The 23,285-nt window shown below is 41.1% G+C and overlaps 1 protein-coding gene across 2 annotated transcripts in view; it reads left to right on the forward strand.

Moving 5' to 3' along the window:
* Positions 1 to 14,135: 14,135 nt before the first annotated feature.
* Positions 14,136 to 23,285, forward strand: part of SLC5A8 (solute carrier family 5 member 8) — a 65,717-nt gene continuing 56,567 nt past the window's right edge. For both annotated transcript variants that reach the window (XM_033220909.1, XM_033220910.1), the window contains exons 1-3: positions 14,136 to 14,901; positions 19,838 to 19,903; positions 22,531 to 22,582. In XM_033220909.1, the coding sequence (XP_033076800.1) occupies positions 14,551 to 14,901; positions 19,838 to 19,903; positions 22,531 to 22,582 (469 nt within the window). In that variant the 5' untranslated portion in view covers positions 14,136 to 14,550. The remainder of the gene's footprint in view (positions 14,902 to 19,837; positions 19,904 to 22,530; positions 22,583 to 23,285) is intronic.

Genomic DNA, 23,285 nt, shown 5'->3' on the forward strand with positions numbered 1-23,285 from the left:
CCACTTTATAGAAGGTTTCCTCAATTTTATCTCCTAACCCTTCCACTAATTCTGCTCCTATATTTTTTAGTTTCCAAGAGCTCCTTCTTATTCTTTACAAGTGACATTTTAATAGGAAACTCTTCACATTTAATGAATGCAAAATTGTCCTCCTTTTCTTAGAAAATGGTAACTAGTTTTTAAAGGTTTTCTTTTGCCCTCTGCCTTTACTATTTTCTCAATGTTTCTTTTACAGTTTATTTTGGACTCTGTCTCCTACGTGAAAGGTTTTTTTCCAAGTGGCTAGTGATCCCTAACTGACCAATTCATGTGAAGGAGAGAGGCACCATGAGCTAATCAGAAACTCTGTATGTGGAGGGGGGACATACTGATCAGAGGGCCTCACTTTAGGATAACCAGGTGGGAGCCCTGTCTTTCTATAGCCTCTAAATGACAGTTTTTGTTTTGTTTTGTTTTGTTTTTGTCTATTATTTTGGGCTGCTTGGTTTTTCCAGAAAGGAATTCTCTCCAATCCTGCCTAAAATAGTATAAGTCTGGTATTTAGCATGCTGGGAGCCTGGTAGGGGAAAGGATGGATGGATCAGGGATGGAGGAGTGTTGTCTCACTCTTCATTAGGCAAACTTCTCTGATGTTTATTTTCCAGTAAAATGCCTTGCCCTGGCCCTTAGCTGTGACTGGTGCCCTCAAGCCAGAGTTTTTTGGGTTTTGTTTAGTGTAACCTCTCCAGAAAGGGTATCTTTAGTTTTCTGTCAAGAAGGGAGGAGCAGTAACCCGACTGCCCAGCCTGGGAGAGGGGAAAGGATGTGGTCTCTAATAACTCTGTATGAGTCATCTGGTTTTTCATTCTACCTCATATCTCTGCCTTTAGAAGCATACGGCATCTCTGGTTTTGGACATTTCTTAGTGGGGTGTATTAGTCCGTTTTCACGCTGTTGATAAAGACATACCCAAGACTGGGTAATTTATACAGAAAAAGAGGTTTAATGGGCTCACAGTTCCACGTGGCTGGGGAGACCTCACAATCATGGTGGAAGGTGAAAGGCACGTCTTACATGGCCCCAGGGAGAATGAGAGAGAGAGAGAGAGACAGACAATCAAGCAAAAGGGGTTTCCACTTATAAAACTGTCAGATTTCTTGAGACTGATTCACTAACAGGAGAAAAGTATGTGGGAAACTGCCCCATGATTCAATTATCTCTCACTGGTGCCTCCCACAACATGTGGGAATTATGGGAGCTACGATTCAAGATGAGATTTGGGTGGGGACACAGTCAAACCATATCAGGGAGCACTATAGTACAGATTGCTTTTTCTTGTTGCCTTTCATCTTTTAAGGTATTTAACAAATGAAGAAAGCTAAAATTGAAGCCAGTTTCCACTTGTTTATCTGCATTCATTCTTCCAAAATTGTACTGAACACGGTTGATAAATTGTATTTATCTACAGTCACCCCTTGTCTCCTTCTCTTTGTCCCTGTAAGCTAAACACTTTTTTTTATTCCTTTAATGCCATTTTAGTGGAGTATATATAATCCATATATTTTCCTAGGGATTTTTCCATCTTCATTCATAACTTTCTCTATCCAAAAGAAGATTTGAGCTTGTTGCAATAAAATATACATATGCAAAAGAGGTTGAAATTTGGGAAAAGTAACAAATATCAAGTAGCAAAAGAAAGGAAACACCTGTGGCAGAAATCTAGGCTAAGGATATAGGCCGTGACTGTACAAAGATTGGCCCTTACTAAACACCTTGGCAGTTTTGCTAAAAGGAGAAACAGGAGGAATTTCACAGCCCTCGTTATCTAACAGGAAGCACTCCAGGGCTTCAGATAAAATTTCTACTAAGTTTGTTGAGTGAGTTGATTCTGTAACTGAATAAAAGTTCTTGTTGCTCCAACTTGGAATTGATTGTACTGAAGAGATTAGAGTGACACCCAGATAAGAAAAATAAATAAATAAGGCAGATGTGAGGGGTAGGGGTGCCAAGTCCTGATTCATTGGCACCTTTCCCAACTCAAGCACTGTGATGACACTATCTGTTGTTACTCACTCTTTAGATTCCCAAGTTACTCACGGTTTCTAGGTGGAAGGACATTAAGAAAGTATCCTGTAGAGGGATTCTTACAGTCTTCTCTTTCTTTTCCATTTCAACAGGATATTCTCAGAGCCCTCTAGCAATTGTGACTGTGATTTCAAGGCGAAAAGTAAACAGACCGTAGGGAATTAAGTTAGGAGTATATATTCCTTTAATTGGCCTCTCAAAAAGTGAGAAAATGGGCTTTTTTTTTCCTCCCTGATAAGAAAGCGTATGAGTAAGCCTAGATTCAGGGCCTAATAAGATAATGCTCAGATTTTCAAATTTCAGTTTTAGAAATTTTGGGGAAATTCTTGATGCCAAAACGCATTGTGAAGTAGTATCAATACAATTGCGGGTTTAGCATTTTCTTTATGCAATAAGCAGTACTGGGCTCTGGGGCTTTACAAAGATGAGCAAGCAACAGTCCCTTTTCCCAAGGAGCTTACAGTGTCTCACAGGAGATAATAAAATGACACAAGTGATTAATAGAGGGGACAGCCTCAGAATGTCTAGCCAGCTACACATGTCTAGCCACCCGCCTACATGGAGACCCAGCCCCCTTTTCCCACCCACAGCGTGAATCTGGGAAGCCACAAACAGGAACCCTGCCCTTCTAACTGCAGCTGATTAAATTAGAGGTCAAGGGATATGTGACCTAAGCCAAACCAGTTGGATTTCCTCTTCAAAGAATTGAAAATTAGAATTCAAAGGTGCCGATCAGTCTCTGCTGTCCACTGATTTAAGGGCCTAGAAGCACTGGCTTGGATATTTCTGACCAGGCACCAGTGGCAATGCAGAGAAAACACATCTGGAGAGAAAGAGGCATGCAGAGTGGCTTTCTAGTCCTGCTTTTGGCCTCATGGGATCCATGAGATACTCCCGTATTACAAGTCTTGATGCAAACAACTATAATACAATACTACTGTAAAGACTAAGAAATATATGCTAAGGGGGCTCAAAGAGGGAGAGAGAGCACATATGGTTTGGAGCAGGTGGGATTAGAAATAGTGAAATATTACATGAAAAATTTTGACAACTGAGACCACCTTAAATGATGGGTAAGATTCTAACAGGAGGAGATAGGGTGAGAGCATTAATTAGTGAAAGAACCATATGAGGGAGAGAGAAACTAGGTGTGTCTGTTCCAAGATGCCTGGGGGTGGTTAGGGTTTTTTATTTTTTATTTATTTATTTTTTTGAAACAGAGTCTCACTCTGTTGCCCAGGCTGGAGTGTAGTAGTGCAATCTCGGCTTACTGTTGCAAGTCCTACCTCCCAGGCTTCATGCCATTCTCCTACCTCAGCCTCCCAAGTAGCTGGGACCACAGGCACCCACCACCATGCCCGGTTAACTTTTTTTTTTAGTAGAGATGGGGTTTCACTGTGTTAGCCTCAATGATCTCAATCTCCTGACCTTGTGATCCCCCCACCTTGGCCTCCCAAAGTGCTGGGATTACAGGCGTGAGCCACGGCACCCAGCTGGGGGTGGTTAGGTTTTATGATGAAAATTAAATAGCTCTTGGAGTAGATTCTATCCTTGCATTAGCTATGATACAAGTCAGCACATTCTAGGTCCTTTCTCCACTTGGAAAGAATTACTGCCAATTATCAGTCCTTTTCCATGGGCCTCCCTCTAACTACTTTGTTTCAAAAAAAATGAAAAGTTCATTTATTCCTATAGTTCTATAAAAGAAACCTACTCCAAAAAGATGTGAAATGACTTATAATGTAATACTGTAATTTTTGATATAAACTTCATCTTTGTTTCCTTGTTACAGAATAAGTGGTAAGTAAACATTGCCTAGTAATGTGACATGAGTAACAGAAGATACAAACTTATTTTCACCCTAGGGAAGCCTACTTGGTTCTGTTGACTCTCTTCTCAATATCTATCTATAATCTTCAGGTGTAGCAAAGGGCCAGCAACTACTTTCTGGGAAAAAAAATGTATTTTTCCAAACTTTAAAAACACACCAAAATATGGGACTGAAAAAAAGTGCATATATACCTGTTTAATGCAGTGGTCTGATCATAGTTCACTGCAGCTTCGAACTATCGGCCTTCAGGGACACTCTTGCCTGGGCCTTGCAAAATGCTGGGATTACTGGTGCCTTGCCCTATTGTTTAAACTAACATTTTTCATAAAATACTAAATGTGAATATACTTCCAAAACTTGAAAGAACTATGCAGTTATAAAGCATTATAAAAATAGGCATATTAGGTATTTTTATATGTTTTTAAGTTCATTGATTAGCAAGAGGAATAAAACTGAACTCAGTAGAAAAGTTTTGGAGAGAAACAAAAAAGTGAGGATTTTTACCTTATAGCTAACACTATCTACCTTTTTATACTATAATCCTTTTAGACAACAAGCCAATGAAATTTTAAATTCAAAGGCAACTCAAATGATTCTTGACAAGGGTACCAAGACCTTTCAATGGTCAAAGGGTAGTATTTTCAACAAATAGTGCTAGGAAAACTGAATATCCACATGCCAAAGAATCAGACTGGACCCTTACCTAACACCATATACAAAACTTAACTCAAAATGGATTAAAGACTTTTTATGACCTAAAATGATACAATTCTTAGAAGAAAACATAGGTCAAGACTTGAAGATATTAGAGTTGGCAATGATTTCTTGGATATGACACCAAAGGAACAGGGAACAAAAGCCAGTAAATTGGATTGCATAATCATTTTAAAATTTTGTGCGTCAAAAGACACTATCAACAGAGGAAAATGGTAACCCACAAAATGGGAGAAAATATTCACCAACCATATACTTGATAAGGGATTAATATCCAGAATATGTAGAGAAATCTTACAATTCAACAAAAAACAATTTAAAATGGGCAAAATAGTTAATAAACACTTCTCCAAAGAAGATATACAAATGGCAGTAAGCACATGAAAAGGTGCCCAACCTCACTAATTATTAGTGAAATGCAAATCAAAACTATAAGATACCACCTCACACCCATAGGATGGCTCCTATTTTTTAAAAAAGAAAATAACAAGTGCTGACAAGGGTGTGGAGAAATTAGAATGCTTGTGCACTGCTGGTGTGAATGTCAAATGTTACAGCCACTGTGGAAAACAGTATGGCAGTTCTTGAAAAAAAATAAAAATAGAATTAGCATATGATCCAGCAATTCTACTTTTAGGGATATGCGCAAAATATTTGAAAGTAAGGCTTTTATGAAACATTTGTACATTCCTTTTCTAGCAGCATTATTTGCAATAGCGAAAACGTGTAAGTAACCCAAGCGTTCACTGACAGATGAATGGATAAGCAAAATGTGGTATATCCATAAGATGGAATATAACTTAGCATTAAAAAGGAAGGAGATTCTGACCTATGCCACAATGTGGATGAATCTTGAGAGTATTATGCTAAGTTAAATAAACTAGTCACAAGAAGACAAATGCTGTATGATTCCACTTATATGAGGTATTTCGAGTAGTCAAAATCACAGAGACAAAGTAGAATGGTGGTTGTAGGGGGTTACAGGACAGGGCAATGGAGAGTTAGTGTTTAATGGATATAGAATTTAAATTTTACAAGATGAAGAGTTATGGAGATGGACGTTGGTGATGGTTGCACAACATTATGAATGTGTTTAATGCTACTGAACTGTACACTTAAAAGTGGTAGTAGATAGTAGATTTCATCTTATGTGTATTTACCACAGTGAAAAATATTGGGAAGGCTGGGCGTGGTGGCTCACACCTATAATCCCAGCACTTTGGGAGGCTGAGGTGGGTGAATCAACTGAGGTCAGGAGTTTGAGACCAGCCTGGCTAACATGGTGAAACCCCATCTCTACTAAAAATACAAAAATGAGCCGGCCGTGGTGGCAGGCACCTGTAGTCCCAGCTACTCGGGAGGCTGAGGCAGGAGAACCACTTGAACTCAAGAGGCAGAGGTTGTAGTGAGCCAGGATCATGCCACTGCACTCCAGACTGGGTGAGAGAGAGAGACACCATCTCAAAAAAAAAAAAAAAAAAAGGGAAAAAAGTAAGTCATATTTCAAAATATACTCAAGAAATATTTTCTTCAAAGGATCTGAGCAACCGAGTAAGGGGCAGTCCACTGTGTCAAGACGCCACACAGTTCTGGTGATCTCTGTGTCTCTCCATTCTGGGTCCGCCTCTGCCTTTCACTTCACTGTGCTTCTGCCTCTGTGGTCCTAGTGCCAGTGGTCTTCTGAGTAGCTCCTGAGAAGAGAGCAGCTGTTTGCCACAACAAGGGAAAAACAGGAGACTATCAACTTGAAGTAGAGAAGGTAAGAGTAGGAACTGGTTATTGTCATAGTGTTTTTAAATCTGAGAACTTTTAACTTTGTCAAGTAAGGATGATGGACGGGGAAAGAGTAAAATATTTGGGAAACTGGTCTCTGAGAAGGAAGTTTGTTCGGTGGAGGTTATGGGTGAGATGGATGTGGCAGAGACTGCTGCTATCCTATCCCCTAGGTTCCATTCTCTCCTTCTTCTTTAGAAATAAGACCTTCAGTTTTTAGTTCAGCATGTGGTCCTCTCGCACAAAGGCTACATTTCCCAGTCTCCCTTGCAACTACATGTGGCCATGTGACTAAGTTTTGTCCACTGGGAACTGCCATGTAAAACTGATGGTAAAAGTCCTTAAAGGGCATAGCTATGCCCCATCAGCTCTTTCCTTTTTCATACTACAGTGGAAGTCCAATGTGAGGATAGCAGAACTGTAAGAGAGGAGTTTGAATCCCAAACAACTTTCTATGGCCTCATCCCCTGCCCTACTCCAATCCTGGGCTATGTATTTCTGTACTTTAAATAGAATTTGCATCTTGTTTAAGCTATTGTTATTTTGGTTTCTGTTACTCTCAGCCAAACTCAATACTACTTGATAAAAATTGGTTAAAAAAAGATGATAAATTAGAAAACTGCTTTATGTCTAATGAAGCTTTAAAATAAAAATTACTTCCTCACGTGGGTTCTCTGTTTTCCTCCAAAATGTCTATGAAAACACAGAAAAAGAAGAAATTTACAACATTAGAAATTAGAACCAGTGCAACTTAGTTGAGAGGATTTTCTAGTAATTCCTTCTTTTGTCTATTCATTTATTCAGCCTGTTTATTAAAAAGAACCCCTCATGTGCTAAGCTGTTCTAGGCCCAGGGAGTATAGTAGTGAACAAAACAGATAAAGTCCTTGTCTTCATGGACCTTCTATTTTAGTGGGAGAAGACAGACCACTATCAAGATAAAACAAAGAAATATAATGTCAGTTTGTATACGTAGGTGAAGAAAAACAAAGCAAGAGAAAGGAGTAGAAAATGATAGATACTAATTGTGAATTGAGTGGTCAGAGAGGGCCTCTTGGAGGAGGTGACATCTGAGCAGACCCCTGAATGAAATAACAGTGGGAGTCCTGGTGATATCTGGAACAAGAGCATTCAAAGCAGCGAGAACAACATGTGCAAAGGCCCTGAGACAGAAACAGGCTTGGCAGATTCCAGAAACGGTAAGGAAGATGATGTGCCTAGAAAAGAGTAAGTGGAGGAAAAGAAGTGATAAGAAGAGATGTCAGAGCTTGTCAGGGGCCAGACAGTGTAGGATAAATTGATTGGAGATCACATTTAAGTGGGTTAAAAATCATACTTTGTGTCCACTCTGAAAAGAAAATGCTGTGAAATGACGGGAAGACCTCTTGTTCCTCCATAAAACAATCTACACTGGGTTCAGAATCATAGCATCTACTCTCATGAGAGAGTTGGAGTATTAGTCCATTTTCATGCTGCTGATAAAGACATACTGGAGACTGGGTAATTTATAAAGAAAAAGAGGTTTAATGGACTTACAGTTCCACATGGCTAGGGAGGCCTTTCAATCATGGCAAAAGGCAAAAAGGCATGTACATGGTGGCAGACAAAAAAGAATGAGAGTCAAGTGAAAGGGTTTCCCCTTATAAAATCATCACATCTCGTGAGCCTTACTCACCACCAGGAGAACATTATGGAGGAAACCACTCCCATGATTCAATTATCTCCTACTGGGTCCCTCCCATAACACATGGGAATTATGAGAGCTGTAATTCAAAATGAGGTTTGGGAGAGGATCCAGCCAAACCATATCATTCTACTCCTGCCCCTCCCAAATCTCATGTCCTCACATTTCAAAACCAATCATGCCTTCCCAACTGTCCCTCAAAGTCTTATTTCAGCATTAACTCAAAAGTCCACTGTCCAAAGTGTCATCTGAGACAAGGCAAGTCCCTTTTGCCTATGAGCCTGTAAAATCAAAAGCAAGTCAGTTACTTCCTAGATACAATGGGGGTACTGGCATTGGATAAATATACCCATTCCAAATGGGGGAAATTGACCAAATAAAGTAGCTGAAGGCCCCATGCAAGTCCAAAATCCAGTGAGGCTGTAAAACCTTAAAACTTCCAAATGATCTTTCTTGACTCCATGTTTCATATCCAGGTCACATTGATGCAAGAGGTAGGTTCCCATGGTCTTGGGTAGCTCCACCTCTGTGGCTTTGCAGAGTACAGCCTCTCTCCTGGCTGCTTTTACAGGCTAGCATTGTCTGTGGCTTTCTCAGGCACATGGTGCAAGTTGTTGGTGGATCTAAAATTCTGGGATCTGGAGGATGGCAGCCCTCTTCTCGCAGTGCCCCAGTGGACACTCTGTGTGGTGTCATCAACTCTACATTTCCCTTCTGCACTGCCCTAGCAGGTGTTCTCCATGAGGGCCTTGCCCTGCAGCAAACTTCTGCCTGGACATCCAGATGTTTTCATACATCTCTGAAATCTAGGCAGAGGTTCCCAAACCTCAATTATTGACTTCTGTGCACCAGCAGGCTCAACACCACATGGAAGCTGCCAAAGCTTGGGGCTTGCACCCTCTGAAGCCACAGCCTGAGCTGTACCTTGGCCCCTTTTAGCCATGGCTGAAGCAGCTAGAACACAGGACACCAAGTCCCTAGGCTAGACACAGGAGGGGGTCCTGGGCCTGGCCCACAAACCATTTTTCCTCCTAGGCCTCTGGGCCTGTGATGGGAAAGGCTGCTGCAAAGGTCTCGGACATGGCCTGGAGACATTTTCCCCATTGTCTTGGAGATTAACATGTGGCTCCTCATTACTTATGCAAATTTCTGCAGCAGGCTTGAATTTCTTCCCAGAAATGGGTTTTTCCTTTCTATTGCATCATCAGGCTGTCAATTTTCCAAACTTTTATGCTCTGCTTCCTTTTAAAACTGAATGCTTTCAACATCACCAAAGTCACCTCTTGAGTGCTTTGCTGCTTAGATATTTCTTTTAACAGATACCCTAAATCATCTTCCTCATGTTCAAAGTTCCATAAATCTCCAGGGCAGGGGCAAAATGCCATCAGTCTCTTTGCTAAAACATAGGAAGAGTCACCTTCACTACAGTTCCCAACAAGTTTCTCATCTCCATCTGAGACCACCTCAGCCTGGATTTCATTGTCCATATCATTATCAGCATTTTTTGTCAAAGCCATTCAACAACTTTCTAGGAAGTTCCAAACTTTCCCACATTTTCCTGTCTTCTGAGCCCTCCAAACTGTTCCAACCTCTGTCTGTTACCAAGTTCCAAAGTCTCTTCCACATTTTCGGTATTTTTACAGCAGCACTCCACTGTACCAGTACCAACTTACTGTATTAGTCCGTTTTCACACTGCTAATAAAGACAAACTTGAGACTGGGTAATTTATAAAGAAAAAGAGGTTTAATGGACTCACAGTTCCACGTGGCTCGGGAGACCTCACAATCATGGCAGAAGGTGAAAGGCATGTCTTATGTGGTGGCAGACAAGATAGAATGAGAGCCAAGTGAAAGGGGTTTCCCCTTATAAAACCATCAGATCTCATGAGACTTATTCACTGCCATGAGAATAGTATGGGGGAAACCACCCCCATGATTCAATTATCTCCCACTTGGTCCCTCCTACAACATGTGGGAATTATGGGAGCTACAATTCAAGATGAGATTTGGGTGGGGACATGGCCAAACCATATCAGCTGGGCAGCCAGCTGTCTGTTGTTGGGTGGCACCAAATTGCATCTTTCTCTGTACAATCAGAGGCTGCCACCTCCAGAGAAATATTATCTCACTTAATCCTCTGGCTGGATGCTTATGGGGGTAGAGTAAACTGGCAGTACAATGAATCTTGGGAGTGGTCATCCTTACAAGTAAATCACTATAGTTTGGTAGAGATGGAAGAAACTCAGATGCAGTGGATGCTGTAACCAATGGCTTTTATGATGGTATTTCATGGTGATAGTGTGAGAACACCAGACAGTGAGAACGCCAGACAGTGGGAACAGGTGACGATATTGTCTCTATCCAAAAGAGTCATAAGAAATGCAAATCGGCTTATCATGCTGTTTAGTTAGGTACTAAACTTTGCTATGTGATCCCATTGTAAAACCTAGAGCCCCAAAGAAGAGAATAATAAGATAGAAGAAGACACAACTCATCTTTTGGCTAACACTAAGTCTGGAAATTACTCTTCCATTTGAGATGATTGCCAGAAAAATCATCAATATATATCCTATGAGAAGCTCCTGAGGGACAGAGGAATGGGATCAATGCTTCAAAGACTCAGAGGAAGAAAATCACTCTAAAATTATTTGCTCCTACAATTTAAAAAATATTTTAAGAAAACTGTTTGGCATTCTAAAGGTGAAAAGACTTTAGAATGAGATAAAAGGGAGAAGATTACTTTTAAAAATTCAGTGACATTAAAAATGTAACGGCAGAAGTAAAATCTACATTGGGAGTAGGAATGTAGACTCCTGTAGCATTACTATGACAGACACCAGAGTCAATGACATGAAAGACAAACTTAAGATCTCTTCAGGTATGTGGGTAAAAGAAAACAGGATTCAAGTGAATAATATAGAGGACTGGAACTGGGCATAGTGGTTCACGTCTATAATCCCAACACTTTGGGAGGCCGAGGCGGGTGGATCACGAGGTCAGGAGATAGAGACCACCCTGGCCAACATGGTGAAACCCCATCTCTACTAAAAATACAAAAATTAGGTGGGTGTGGTGGTGTGTACCTGTAGTCTCAGCTACTCAGGAGGCTGAGGCAGGAGGATCGCTTGAACCCGGGAGGTGGAGGTTGCAGTGAGCTGAGATTATGCCACTGCACTCCAGCCTGGGCAACAGAACAAGACTCTGTCTCAAAAAAAAAAAAAAAAAAAAAAAAAAAAAAGAAAAGAAAAAAGAATAATATAGAGAACTGGAGAGATTTATTTAAGAATTATACATTTCTGAGGAAGATACTAGAACAATTAGAACAACAGTAATTAAAGATATCACTTTAAAAAACAAGACCTGACTATTCAAATTGAAAGGACTCACCATTCTAGATGATAGTAATGAAAAGAGGGCTATTCTAGAAATACCCTGCAAACGTTCGGGAATGCAAGTATAAAGAAAAAAACCACATCTATTAGTATTCTGCCATAAAGCAGGTTATTTATGAGGAAACAAAAATTTAGCTATTGGAGATAGCTCTCCAATAAGAAATGCCAGAAGACAACAGAAAAAATACTTAAAAATTACAAAAAAATTTTTTTGAAGAAGACTGTGACCTAAGAATTTTCTCAGCTGAATTTTTTTTCTCATATGTGAAGACAACAAATGAACAATACCATATATTCAAAGGCTCAGGAAATAGAGCATTCACGTATTCTTCATGAAAATATTATTTGGAGACATATATCAGGCACTCAAAAGATGTGAAAGAAGAATAGGGTATGGATTACACATAGTTCATGGCATTACATAAGTGTTTTATAGCAAGACGACATAGCTTGGGAAAACAGAAGCTGTGTCTAATAGCAGTACTTCCAAGCCATAACTTACACTAGCCCAATTCTCAATAAATTGGAAGGCAGCTAAACAATCATACAATGCTAGTATTTTATAGTGTCAGGGTCTATTCACATGTAATCTCATTTAACGCATTTTAATTCCATGAGATAAAAACCAATATCCCCATTTAAGATATGGGAAACTAAGACATAGAAGGAAGCACTTGGCTAAGATATCATGGCTCATAGGTGGCAGTCAATTTGCAGTCTACGGGTTTAACCTCAGACTATGCTGCTTCTAACATGACTACGGAAATGTGTTGATCATTAGCTGCCTGTTCTTAACTCTAGCTGTCCAAAAGAAGATGAATTTTGTTTAGATAGCATTTCCCGTATCTAGGGCTATTGGCTTTAAAGAAATTCCCAGAAGTGAATCCAATTCCTAGAAGGATCAAGCTGGATTCTTTTGTGTGTTATTCTAACAGTTTGCGTGCGCGCTCTCTCTCTCTCTATATATATAATTTATATAATGTACATATATAATTTTATGTATTATATATATGTATATCATATGTAATATATACATATAGTACATTTCACACTGGTAGGTCATAATTCCATACCACATATTTGTTTAACCAATTGAATTACTTGGACTTAGCTTCTATTTCCCTCTTTATTTCCTTCTGAAAATATTATACAAATAACATGAATTTACAAAAAATAAAATCTGATATAGCTTTTTTTTCATACACTAGCCTAGACTAAACTCATTCTGTGGATTGGTTACCTAGGACCAACTGGTATATTATAAAGTTGTATAAAAATGAAAAAGGACTGCCTGAAATACATTGATAGCTGAGCACATTTGGCTGGAGTGTCTATTTTAGAAGGAAAACCTGTGAATCACATGCGATTCATGTGTTAATAGTATTTCAAGACAAGCCATTTAAAATATGTCCTGAGTGCAGATACTGGAAATGATCTTTACTTCAGTGCTTTCAAGTGTCTTCAGTGTTCACATTTTGCCTACCTATAACACATACCTACACACTGTGATTAAGAAAGCAAACACTGGCTCAAGCCTGTAATCCCAGCACTTTGGGAGGCCGAGACGGGCGGATCACGAGGTCAGGAGATCGAGACCATCCTGGCTAACATGGTGAAACCCCGTCTCTACTAAAAAATACAAAAAAACTAGCCAGGCGAGGTGGCGGGCGCCTGTAGTCCCAGCTACTCGGGAGGCTGAGGCAGGAGAATGGCGTGAACCCGGGAGGCGGAGCTTGCAGTGAGCTGAGATCCGGCCACTGCACTCCAGCCTGGGCGACAGAGAGAGACTCCGTCTAAAAAAAAAAAAAAAAAAAAAAGAAAGCAAACACTGAAATCTGACCTAGATTAAAGATCTTAATTTCTGCCAGTTGATTGGGCAAGTGACTTGATCATTCTACAGTAATTTCTGCATTTGAAAATGCCTATCTCAAGGGTGATGAGAATTACGCTGGTTCATCAAAAGAATTACACTGACTAGGCCGGGCGCGGTGGCTCAAGCCTGTAATCCCAGCACTTTGGGAGGCCGAGACGGGCGGATCACGAGGTCAGGAGATCGAGACCATCCTGGCTAACACGGTGAAACCCCGTCTCTACTAAAAAATACAAAAACTAGCCGGGCGAGGTGGCGGGCGCCTGTAGTCCCAGCTACTCTGGAGGCTGAGGCAGGAGAATGGCGTAAACCCGGGAGGCGGAGCTTGCAGTGAGCTGAGATCTGGCCACTGCACTCCAGTCCAGGCGACAGAGCGAGACTCCGCCTCAAAAAAAAAAAAAAAAAAAAAAAAAAGAATTACACTGACTAATATAAAACGTGCCAAGCATGTATGTGGCACATGAAGGCTCGTTAAAAAGTCGGTATTATTGTTAATCTTCCAGTAACTACTATTTCCAACAACAGGCTGAAGGAGATCAGAAATGTTTGTTGAGTAAAAACACAAGGAAACAAAAGCACAGATTTTCTGCTCTCCTTTATGATCGCTGACCTAAGGACTGGGATCTCGGTTCACCACAGATTGTCACCATCACTAATCTACTGTCACTCATTAACCTATCAAATAAGGCAATCTAAAAACTCCAGGCGTCCCTTTCCGTAAGGACCCGGACTGTTGAACCCGAAAGCTAAAATTCAAGGCGTGACAATTGCCCTTTGTCCCACATTCTCCCACCGGTCGCCTGCTTATTTAAATAGTGCGTCCCCTCGGGTACCACTCGAACAAAATTTGCGCGGAGCGCTCCCTGTGTAGATTCGTTGGAAGCAGCTGGAGGCTCCAGTGCTCATCTGCTCAGGTGTCCCTGGCGCCTTGACGAACTCGGCCTCTCCAGTTCCTCACCTGGTGAGCCCTCAGGACAACGGACTGATTTTCCGAGGTCCCAGACCTGGCTTTGAGAGGCGCGGCTCGCAGCGGTGGGTGCAGGGGCGACTGCCAGCCCTCACCCCGCCTCAGGGTGCGTTCCGAGGCCTACACCTGGCCGACGCCTCCCCGCGGGACGCCACGCCTGCGCGCCGGGGATCTGGGATAAGAAGTGCGCGCCTGGCTTGGGCTGCGCGCCGCTGGGCCACCAGTTTGCTCGCAGGGCTCAGGCGACCGTGCTGCCATGGACATACCGCGGGGCATTGGCACCTTCGTGGTGTGGGACTACGTGGTGTTCGCGGGTATGCTGGTCATCTCGGCCTCCATCGGCATCTACTACGCCTTCGCTGGGGGCGGCCAGCAAACCTCCAAGGATTTCCTAATGGGCGGCCGCAGAATGACGGCTGTGCCCGTGGCGCTGTCCCTCACCGCTAGCTTCATGTCGGCCGTCACCGTCCTGGGCACCCCCTCCGAGGTCTACCGTTTTGGGGCCATTTTTAGCATCTTTGCCTTCACCTACTTCTTTGTAGTGGTCATCAGCGCGGAGGTCTTCCTCCCGGTGTTCTACAAACTGGGAATTACCAGCACCTACGAGGTAAGGGGCAGGGTGGGCTGGGACCATGCAGGGCGCGGGGTAAGGGGACTCTGCAGACCTCTGGAGGCGTGTTCTTGGGGGCAGACTCTCACCGCCACATCGAAATCTCTCCCCGTCCATCATCACCCTCCCTACACTCCTCCCTGTCCCCCGACCCTCCCCTGGCATCCCTTCCCTTCTACTGAGAGGTGTCCTCTAAGGGTGAAAAAATCCTTGGGATTTACTCTCCTGGGCTTAGTGAAAAAAAAGAGTCTTCCAAAGTGAACGGATTGGAATAGTAGTGCTCGCTAAGATCCTTTCTACCTTTAACATCTTTGATTCCCAAGCAAGAGGAAAGATTTGGGGGGAAGGTAAGTTCTTCAGGTCTCAGGCCCGGCTTCTTGAAATGAATCCTCTTGTTTCAGGTCCTCAGCGCCATTCACTCTTCCAAGACGGTGAAGAATTTGTGCTTCCCTTCCTTCCCCTTTCACACACACCCCCTTTTCACTGAAACAGGCACCCAAGTGGCTAAGGTGTATCAGTAACTGTGTTTGGGACCAGATTCTACCACTTACTAGCTGGGTGACCTTGGATGACTTACTCAATCTTTTGTGCCTATTTCCTCAAAAATAAAATAATATCACCTACCTCATCCAGTTGTTGGGAGGATTAAATGAGATGATGCAAGGTGTAGCATTTAGAACAGTGTTTGACACAGAGTAAGTGCCAGATAGATGTTGGCCATAATTATTGTGGTGGTGCTAGTTGTGGTGGTGGTAGTTATCTTGGGATCAATAAGAAAATTAGGCAGCATGGTTCTCAAACAGCTCTGCCTTCTCTACGGAAAGATAATTAAGGAAAACTGTCTTTCCTCTATTGCACAGGTCCCCTGGCTATAGGTTTTCTCAAGTTATCTGTAGGAAAGGGCTTTGAAAAGATGATGCATGTTTAGTTTAAAGAGCTGTTTAATGGGAGGTGGGGGGCGGGATCAAAGCTCAGGGGAGTGGCGGGGCCCAGTTCAGTGCCTTCCGTGGTCTCCTTCACCCAGGCACTGATCAATGAGCTCCATGGAACAAGCCTTCAGAAGTTTCCTCTCTATTAGGCCATTACCCAGAGAACTCTACTCCAGGGGTTCTGGCAGGTGGTTTCCTAGTGAGGCTGGTTCAACTGGTGCTGGGGACAGGGCCTCAATGGCACAACAAATATTGGTGACACATTCTGCCTGGGCTCTAGTGACGTCTTCCAGGGCGAGGCACCCCTGGGCAGCGTTGCCTTCCATTCACTCTGGTGCTGTGTTTGGGAGAGCCCAGTAATCATCCCAGGAGTGAGCAAGATGCAGTATCTCAGGTTTGCTCAGAAGTGACAAACTGGCGAAATTCCCCAGACCAAATTCAGTTCTCGGTCATTTTTTTTTTTTTTTTTTTTTTTACTTCTCCTTATAGTGAGGAGAAATAAAATATAATTTCAGACTATGACTTCTTTTGAGAACTGAAAATGCTGGTAATACTGGGCCCATGCCCCCTGTGGCCACAGGAACTCGAGTTTACAGCTCTTGCTCTAACTCTCTATTAAACTTTGATATTGAGGTCTTTGTGTTTTCATGGTTACTGTTTTTTGGTAGAGAAATTTTTATCTGCATTTATGTCTTTATCAAAAAATGTGAAAGGGAAAATGGACAGGGGTAAAGGGATCTCTTGTTTCCAGGGAGATGTAAGAAAACATATATCTTAGTGGGTGGGAGGAATATTCCAACATGTTAATATGTGAACACCTGGTCAGTGTCACTTATGTATATTACCTGATGGAACCTGGAGGCATTTGAGTCTGTGAGCTCTGATCTATAGCTAACCAATTCCCAAACTTGGAAAGGGTTTGAAGAATCTGGCATGAGGACTTCATCTCTACAGACGAATGCTGCTCTCATAATCACTGACCCATGCCCCTTCTGGGCTACAACATTAACTCAACTAGAAACAGATTTCCCTCATGTTTGCAGTGGTAGAGGCTAAGTTAGCAGGAGTTCCAGCTAAAAATGGCAAATAACAAAAGTTCATTGAATGCTGAACACATGCCAGGCACTGGGCTGCATTGCATGTTTTACATACATTATCTGACTCACATTCAGAACAATCCTTATGAGGGAAGTACTATCAAGAGCCCCATTTTGTGGATGGAGACTCAGAGTAAGTTAAGCTACTAGGAATGTGAAGCAGTGTAGACATATGCCTAGCAGCATACTGGCTGCTTCTGAAGGCTCTGATGAGTCTCTTATAACCCCAAGCAATACTTACGCCAGTGCAGAGAGAACAAGGGAAGCAATAGAGGACGCGTGAAGTTGTGGGCACACTGCAGGCATCCACCTCTGGGGTGCCAGGCAGTTGGGAACAGGGAAGTTAGGCAACATGCTAAGACCCTCCCTAATGGTCATGGCAAAGGCTTTCCTATGGAGTATATTGTTTATTGTTTTATGCTGAGAAGTACAGAATCTATACAGAATATGCAGTACAGTGTTGAGTGATTGATAACCTGGCATTCTTGCTCAAGTATGAAATCTCTCCCTGTTGACATTTCTTTGGTGAATATTAGCTGTTCACAAACTTTTTTTTTCATTTATCACTGCCTTCAAAATGTAGTCCTGATAGGTGTTTAGCAACTTCCAGACCCAAGTATAATGCAGGAATCCAATTTGATCCATCAATTCTTCAAGATCTTTCTAGAGCCAACTAAATCTGTGTTTAAACTGAGTTGCTTAGACCTCATGTTTGCTTGTTATTTATATATTTATTCATATCTACAGAAGTGATTCAAAGTTCTGAGGACAATGAGAGATCATGATTAATTTAGGCACCTGTCATTACTTTGTAATTATGTCTACAAATCTTACAAGTATTCCCAAAGGCTGCCACACAGTGACTTGGACATCTGGTCCAGTCTCCAGATATTTCTTCAGCAGCCTAGTAATTGATGACTGAGATCGTAATAGAAGACAGAACTTCTTGGTTCTGTCTTGAGTTGGTCCTTGAGCTTAAATCACAGGTTTCCCTGGATCAACTGATCAACTTACGTGGTTCAGCTTGGTTCAATTTATTTGTGTCTCCAGCAATTTGGATGCATGTATCTAGCATAAACAAAGACTTCTCTTCTATTGATGTCCATTCACATATTTAGTGACTCATAGAGATTTACAAAACAAATAAACAAACAAAAAATAAACTTCTAAAGAAATGCAATAACACTGCCCTGTTTCCAGGCTTAATAAACTTCTCCAGTCTTCTAAAAAGGCTTCCAAAATATCCTTGAATGATTTTGATATATGTAATTCATTGAGATTCAATTTTCTTCAGGTGCATTGATTTGGATACCACTAACTTCTTAATATCTTACTTTTTGAGTTTACATTTCCCCATCCGTTTATGTCATTGAATAGTCTCCAAACCCTGCAAAGTGAGAGGGAAACAAATTATTATTATGCCCCTCATTTTAAAGAGAAAGAATCTGACATTTGGAGAATGATTGCCATAAGCTGATGGAGTCAGGTGTGGGACTGGATCAAGGGCTGGAACTCTTCCTCCAGTGTACTACATGGTACTGTGTATTTGTCATCCATCAGTGATTTGGGAGTGGGGTCTTACTTTGTGTTAATTTCATCCATTCACTTACTGAGTCTTAAATACGTAGTCAGATTGTTTATATATGCTGAATAATGTGCACAGATTTTGGCATCAAAGGTTTTAAATGTGTACTGTGGCCCTGACAAGTTTGCAAGGTTGTCAACTTGGTGTTCTCTCTGAGTCCCAGTGTTCTTGTCTTTAACATGGGCTTATACACAGTACCTGGCTCATAGAGTTGTTGGGAGGACCATGCATACAGCAAGTACTCTGTATGTGTTAGCCGTGATCATGGGGCAAAAATATCAGATTATTTTTCCTCAGATTATTACCTAATGCCAGTTTTTTCCTCTTCTTCTTTTCTACTATATGAAGATTATTGTCAGCCTTAAATTTCTTAGTAATTACATTCACGTTAGAAAATGTCTTAGATCCCAGCTCTGAAATTCTATGATCCTAACTCTGTAATATGTATATTATAATACATTATATAACATAGGAGACAAGCAGACTATGTTATAAGACATAGCAGATTTCAAGTAAAATAGGAAAAATTGGCATGGTCGTTGGCGCTGAACAGAAACTGGCTTGGGTGATTTAAGTTTAAAAAAAATTTGTTAGAAGGACATGGGGGTAGCGCATAGAACAGAGGGACAAGCTGAGTAAGCCAGTCTTGGAAAGGACAGAAACCAGGGCAGCCTTTTCAGGCCACTCTGTCAGGATCAGTCATGTTTTGTCTTTGTATCCTGCCTTTAAGATTCAAATACCCGATGGAAGGAAAAGCTGATTGGCTGAGCTGGGATCATGTGACTTCCTCTTGGTCAGAAGAGGCAGGGCAAATGACTGACTATTCCATCACAAGAGTCTGCAATCAGAAAGGGTTGATGCCCCAAGTGAGTCAAGGAAAATGTATGGAGTAGATGCCAAGGGAAAGAGAACAACAGATTGCTCACTCTGAAAATATAGAAAGTAATTTCACTTATATGACATTCTGGAAAAGGCCAAACTAGAGAGGGAGAGCAGATCAGTGATTGCTAGGGTTTGGGGGAGGGAGGAGGGCTTGATCATGAAGGGGAAGCCCGAGGGAGTTTTCTGGGTGATGGAACTGTCTTGGGTCCTTATTGTGACAGGGGTTACATGAATCTGTGTGTGTTAAAACCCACTGAACTGTACGCTAAAACAAGTCAATTTTGCTGTATATAAATAAAAATAATACTAAAATAAAAATACAGACTCCAAATCAGTTGTGAAGTTGCTTTACATTTCTAAATTTAAATTTTCTTCTTGAGCTTCTGATTTTAAAAAAGGCATCCAGAGGATTCGCATAATTTTTTTTTTTTTTGCAACAGTATTTAGAACTTCGATTTAACAAATGTGTTCGTCTCTGTGGAACAGTCCTCTTCATTTTTCAAACAGTAAGTAGCTCTCCATTTATTTTATCTTTTGTCAGCTAAAATATTTTTAACCATAGCATCTGGATTAAGCTTACCTGGGAAACACATGAAAGACAAAAAAGAGGTGTTGAAAATATAAGGGAACACAAAAGGAGAAACACTTGTCACTGTACGGCATCAACCCTTAAGATCATCAAACAGTGTTTCAGTAAATGCTTTACTTCCTGGAAAAGTAGAATGATTTAAGTGAATGTTAAATATTATACTGATGAAGCAACAGTCGGAAACTATGCTTTCCTTTATATGACCTCCCTTCACCTCCACCAAGGTGACAGGAAGGGCATTACTACATGGCAAAGATACTTGTTGCTGACAGTGGGAATTCTAACAAAAGGAAAACAAGTAGCATATTCACAGTATTTCTGTAACATATTGAGTAATAGGTATGAAAAAATTAACTTTCATACGAAGACAGTAGAAAATAATTTTCTTTGAAATCATATTTTAAAAGTCAGCGCTCTTTTAAAAATTAGACTCTAAGAACCAACTAAAGCAGTCCTTAGAGTGTAAAACAACAGAATCCTAAGCTCTGGAGGAATCTTTTTTTTTTTTTTTTTTTTTTTTGAGGCGGAGTCTCGCGCCCGGACTGGAGTGCAGTGGCCGGATCTCAGCTCACTGCAAGCTCCGCCTCCCGGGTTCCCGCCATTCTCCTGCCTCAGCCTCCCGAGTAGCTGGGACTACAGGCGCCGCCACCTCGCCCGGCTAGTTTTTTGTATTTATTTTTAGTAGAGACGGGGTTTCACAGTGTTAGCCAGAATGGTCTCGATTTCCTGACCTTGTGATCCGCCCGTCTCGGCCTCCCAAAGTGCTGGGATTACAGGCTTGAGCCACCGCGCCCGGCCTGGAGGAATCTTTAAAGCCAAATACTCAATCCAGTAATTCAAGAACTTGCACTTATAGATTTACTGATTGACACGAAGGGAAAGCAAGGATTTGCCAAGTGGCCAGTGACAGGAATGCTTTCCACTGTTCACCCTGTTGCTGGAAGATTGTAATGATCATTGTCACGATTATTTATATACACATTTTCCTCTTGTCAGTTAAGCACTTTAGGACTGGGTTTGCTAATGGAGGTTGTGGAAGAGATTTGCATTCTTGTATCTAATTTCAATTCCATTTCCAGTCAAAAGCTACCTAAGGGCCAGCCACGGTGGCTCATGCCTGTAATCCCAGCACTTTGGGAGGCTGAGGCAAGTGGATCTCCTGAGATCAGGAGTTCAAGACCAGCCTGGCCAACAAATGGTGACACCCCATCTCTACAAAAATACAAAAATTAGCCAGACATGATGGCGGGTGTCTATAATTCCAATGACTGGGGAGGCTGAGGTGGGAGAATCTCCTTAACAGGGGAGGCAGAGGTTGCAGTGAGCCAAGATCATGCCGTTGCACCACCCTAGCCTGGGCGACAGAGCAAGACTATTTCAAAAACAAACAAACAAACAAACAAACAAACCAAAAAGCTACCTAAGGATTTGCTGCAGTGAGACAGACAGAGTGCCTCTGTAAATTATGTAACTCAACTTCATTTTATATCTTTGCAAATTATATAACTTAATTTATCAATCCTTCACAACTTCAGTGTAAAAGGAAGGAATCCTTTGGGGTCTCTTAGAGAGTTGAGCCTGGTAGCTTGCATTCACCAACTGTTCAGATCTCTTTGGATCTTTGTTAGAAATGCCAACAGAATGAGAAGTGGGGACCAGCGTTAGGAAGGTGGCCTGTCGTCATGTTTTTAAATCTTCAACTTGGACAGAATAATGACTGTGGAAAGTTAGTTCATTTTTACAAAAAGAGGGGAGATTTAGCACCTCCCATTTGAAGGACTTCATAGTTCTACTCATGTAATATAATCAAACATTCAAAAGGTACTGAATAGGTTTTTATTTTCAAAATATGCTTTTATGGAATAATCATGGAATTCACTTCTATGGGATATATTTGAAAGATCAAACACAATAAAAATTATATTTTGAGAAAAAGTCTATTTCTCTTCCTCACTATTGTACCCCAGATCAATAAGTAGTTGTTAAATGTATGAATGAAAATAATGAATGATATTAAAAAGATCGAATGTGGTTTTTGTTGGCTTTCAGGATTTTTTTAGTGCAAATTTATACTTTTGTTTAATTTATGAACATTAAAACTTTTAGAAATATGTTTTCCAAATTTTTACTGTTTTCTCGATTAATTATGCAGGGATTAACAGTTTGAAGACATAATTGAGGTGTCATCTTTTATATTATTGTTTTTTCTTTTTTTCTAATTATTTTAAACGTGGGAAATTTTTTTTCAAGATTGAGTTGCTGGATCAGTGACCATTTGCACTAAGCACCATATAAAAGTCCATATTTTTACTTAAGCAGGTTGCAAAAAAGTGTTTTTAACTTATGACTATACCATAAACAGAAGAGTCAACTTTACTTAAATAATATTTTTCAAGTTACAAACAAATTTTATTAGGCATTTTGAAACTGTTGTTTTAATTCATAATTGAAGTTATAGGAAAACAATCAATATTTTATAACTCAGACATAATTCATGAATTTTATAATTCATTTAATTCATTTGGCTTTCTTTCTCCCCCCTAGATTCTGTATACTGGAATTGTTATTTATGCCCCTGCCCTGGCTTTGAATCAAGGTACATTTTAGAGTTGCCAGTTAGGTAACTCACATTTTGGGGTTCACTTTCAACAAGCCTTATTTTTTCCTTGGGGAGATGGGGAGATGGAGGAATGCTTCTAGTAACCTACATCAGCCTTACTAGTGGGGCAGGATGGGTGCAGTGTCTACAGTAGCTTCTTTGGGTTTTTGGATGGGTAGCTCCAAAGTGTCTGTAGACCGTTACAGAGGTGGACTTCTCCAGGTGGTACTTCTCTGGGATGTGCTCACCAGCCCATTCATTCCTTTAGAATTAAAGCCCCCTGTAGCCAAAGTCAGGATTGACAGTATCTCCTCCTGTGAGCCCATCTCCAGGAAGCTTCCCTGTAATTCTGCTCAGGCCTGTTGTGAAATCTGGCAGGGAGAAAAGCTTTTCTTCTCCACACTTCTAATAAGGCCCAAAATGAAAGAGAAACAGAGGCATGTGATTTGAATGATCAGACTGCTCCTAGTGACGAAAGGACAGATGTCTGTAGCACTTGTACAAATAAATTTATAAAGATTATGCTGCTCAACGAAGTATCTATACTCTCTAGATTTGGGAAGATAAATGTAGCGAGGCTGGGATAGTTTATTGAAGCAAAGGTTCATGCTAGTCATAGTTTCAAAAGGTTTTGGGGAAACACCATGCCCTTTGAATTCTTATCTATTCGATGTGAATTTCTCTAAAACGTCCTTGTAAA

This window comes from Trachypithecus francoisi, unplaced genomic scaffold (genome assembly GCF_009764315.1).
Source record: "Trachypithecus francoisi isolate TF-2019V2 unplaced genomic scaffold, Tfra_2.0 Lachesis_group11, whole genome shotgun sequence".
Taxonomy (NCBI): Eukaryota; Metazoa; Chordata; class Mammalia; order Primates; family Cercopithecidae; genus Trachypithecus; species Trachypithecus francoisi.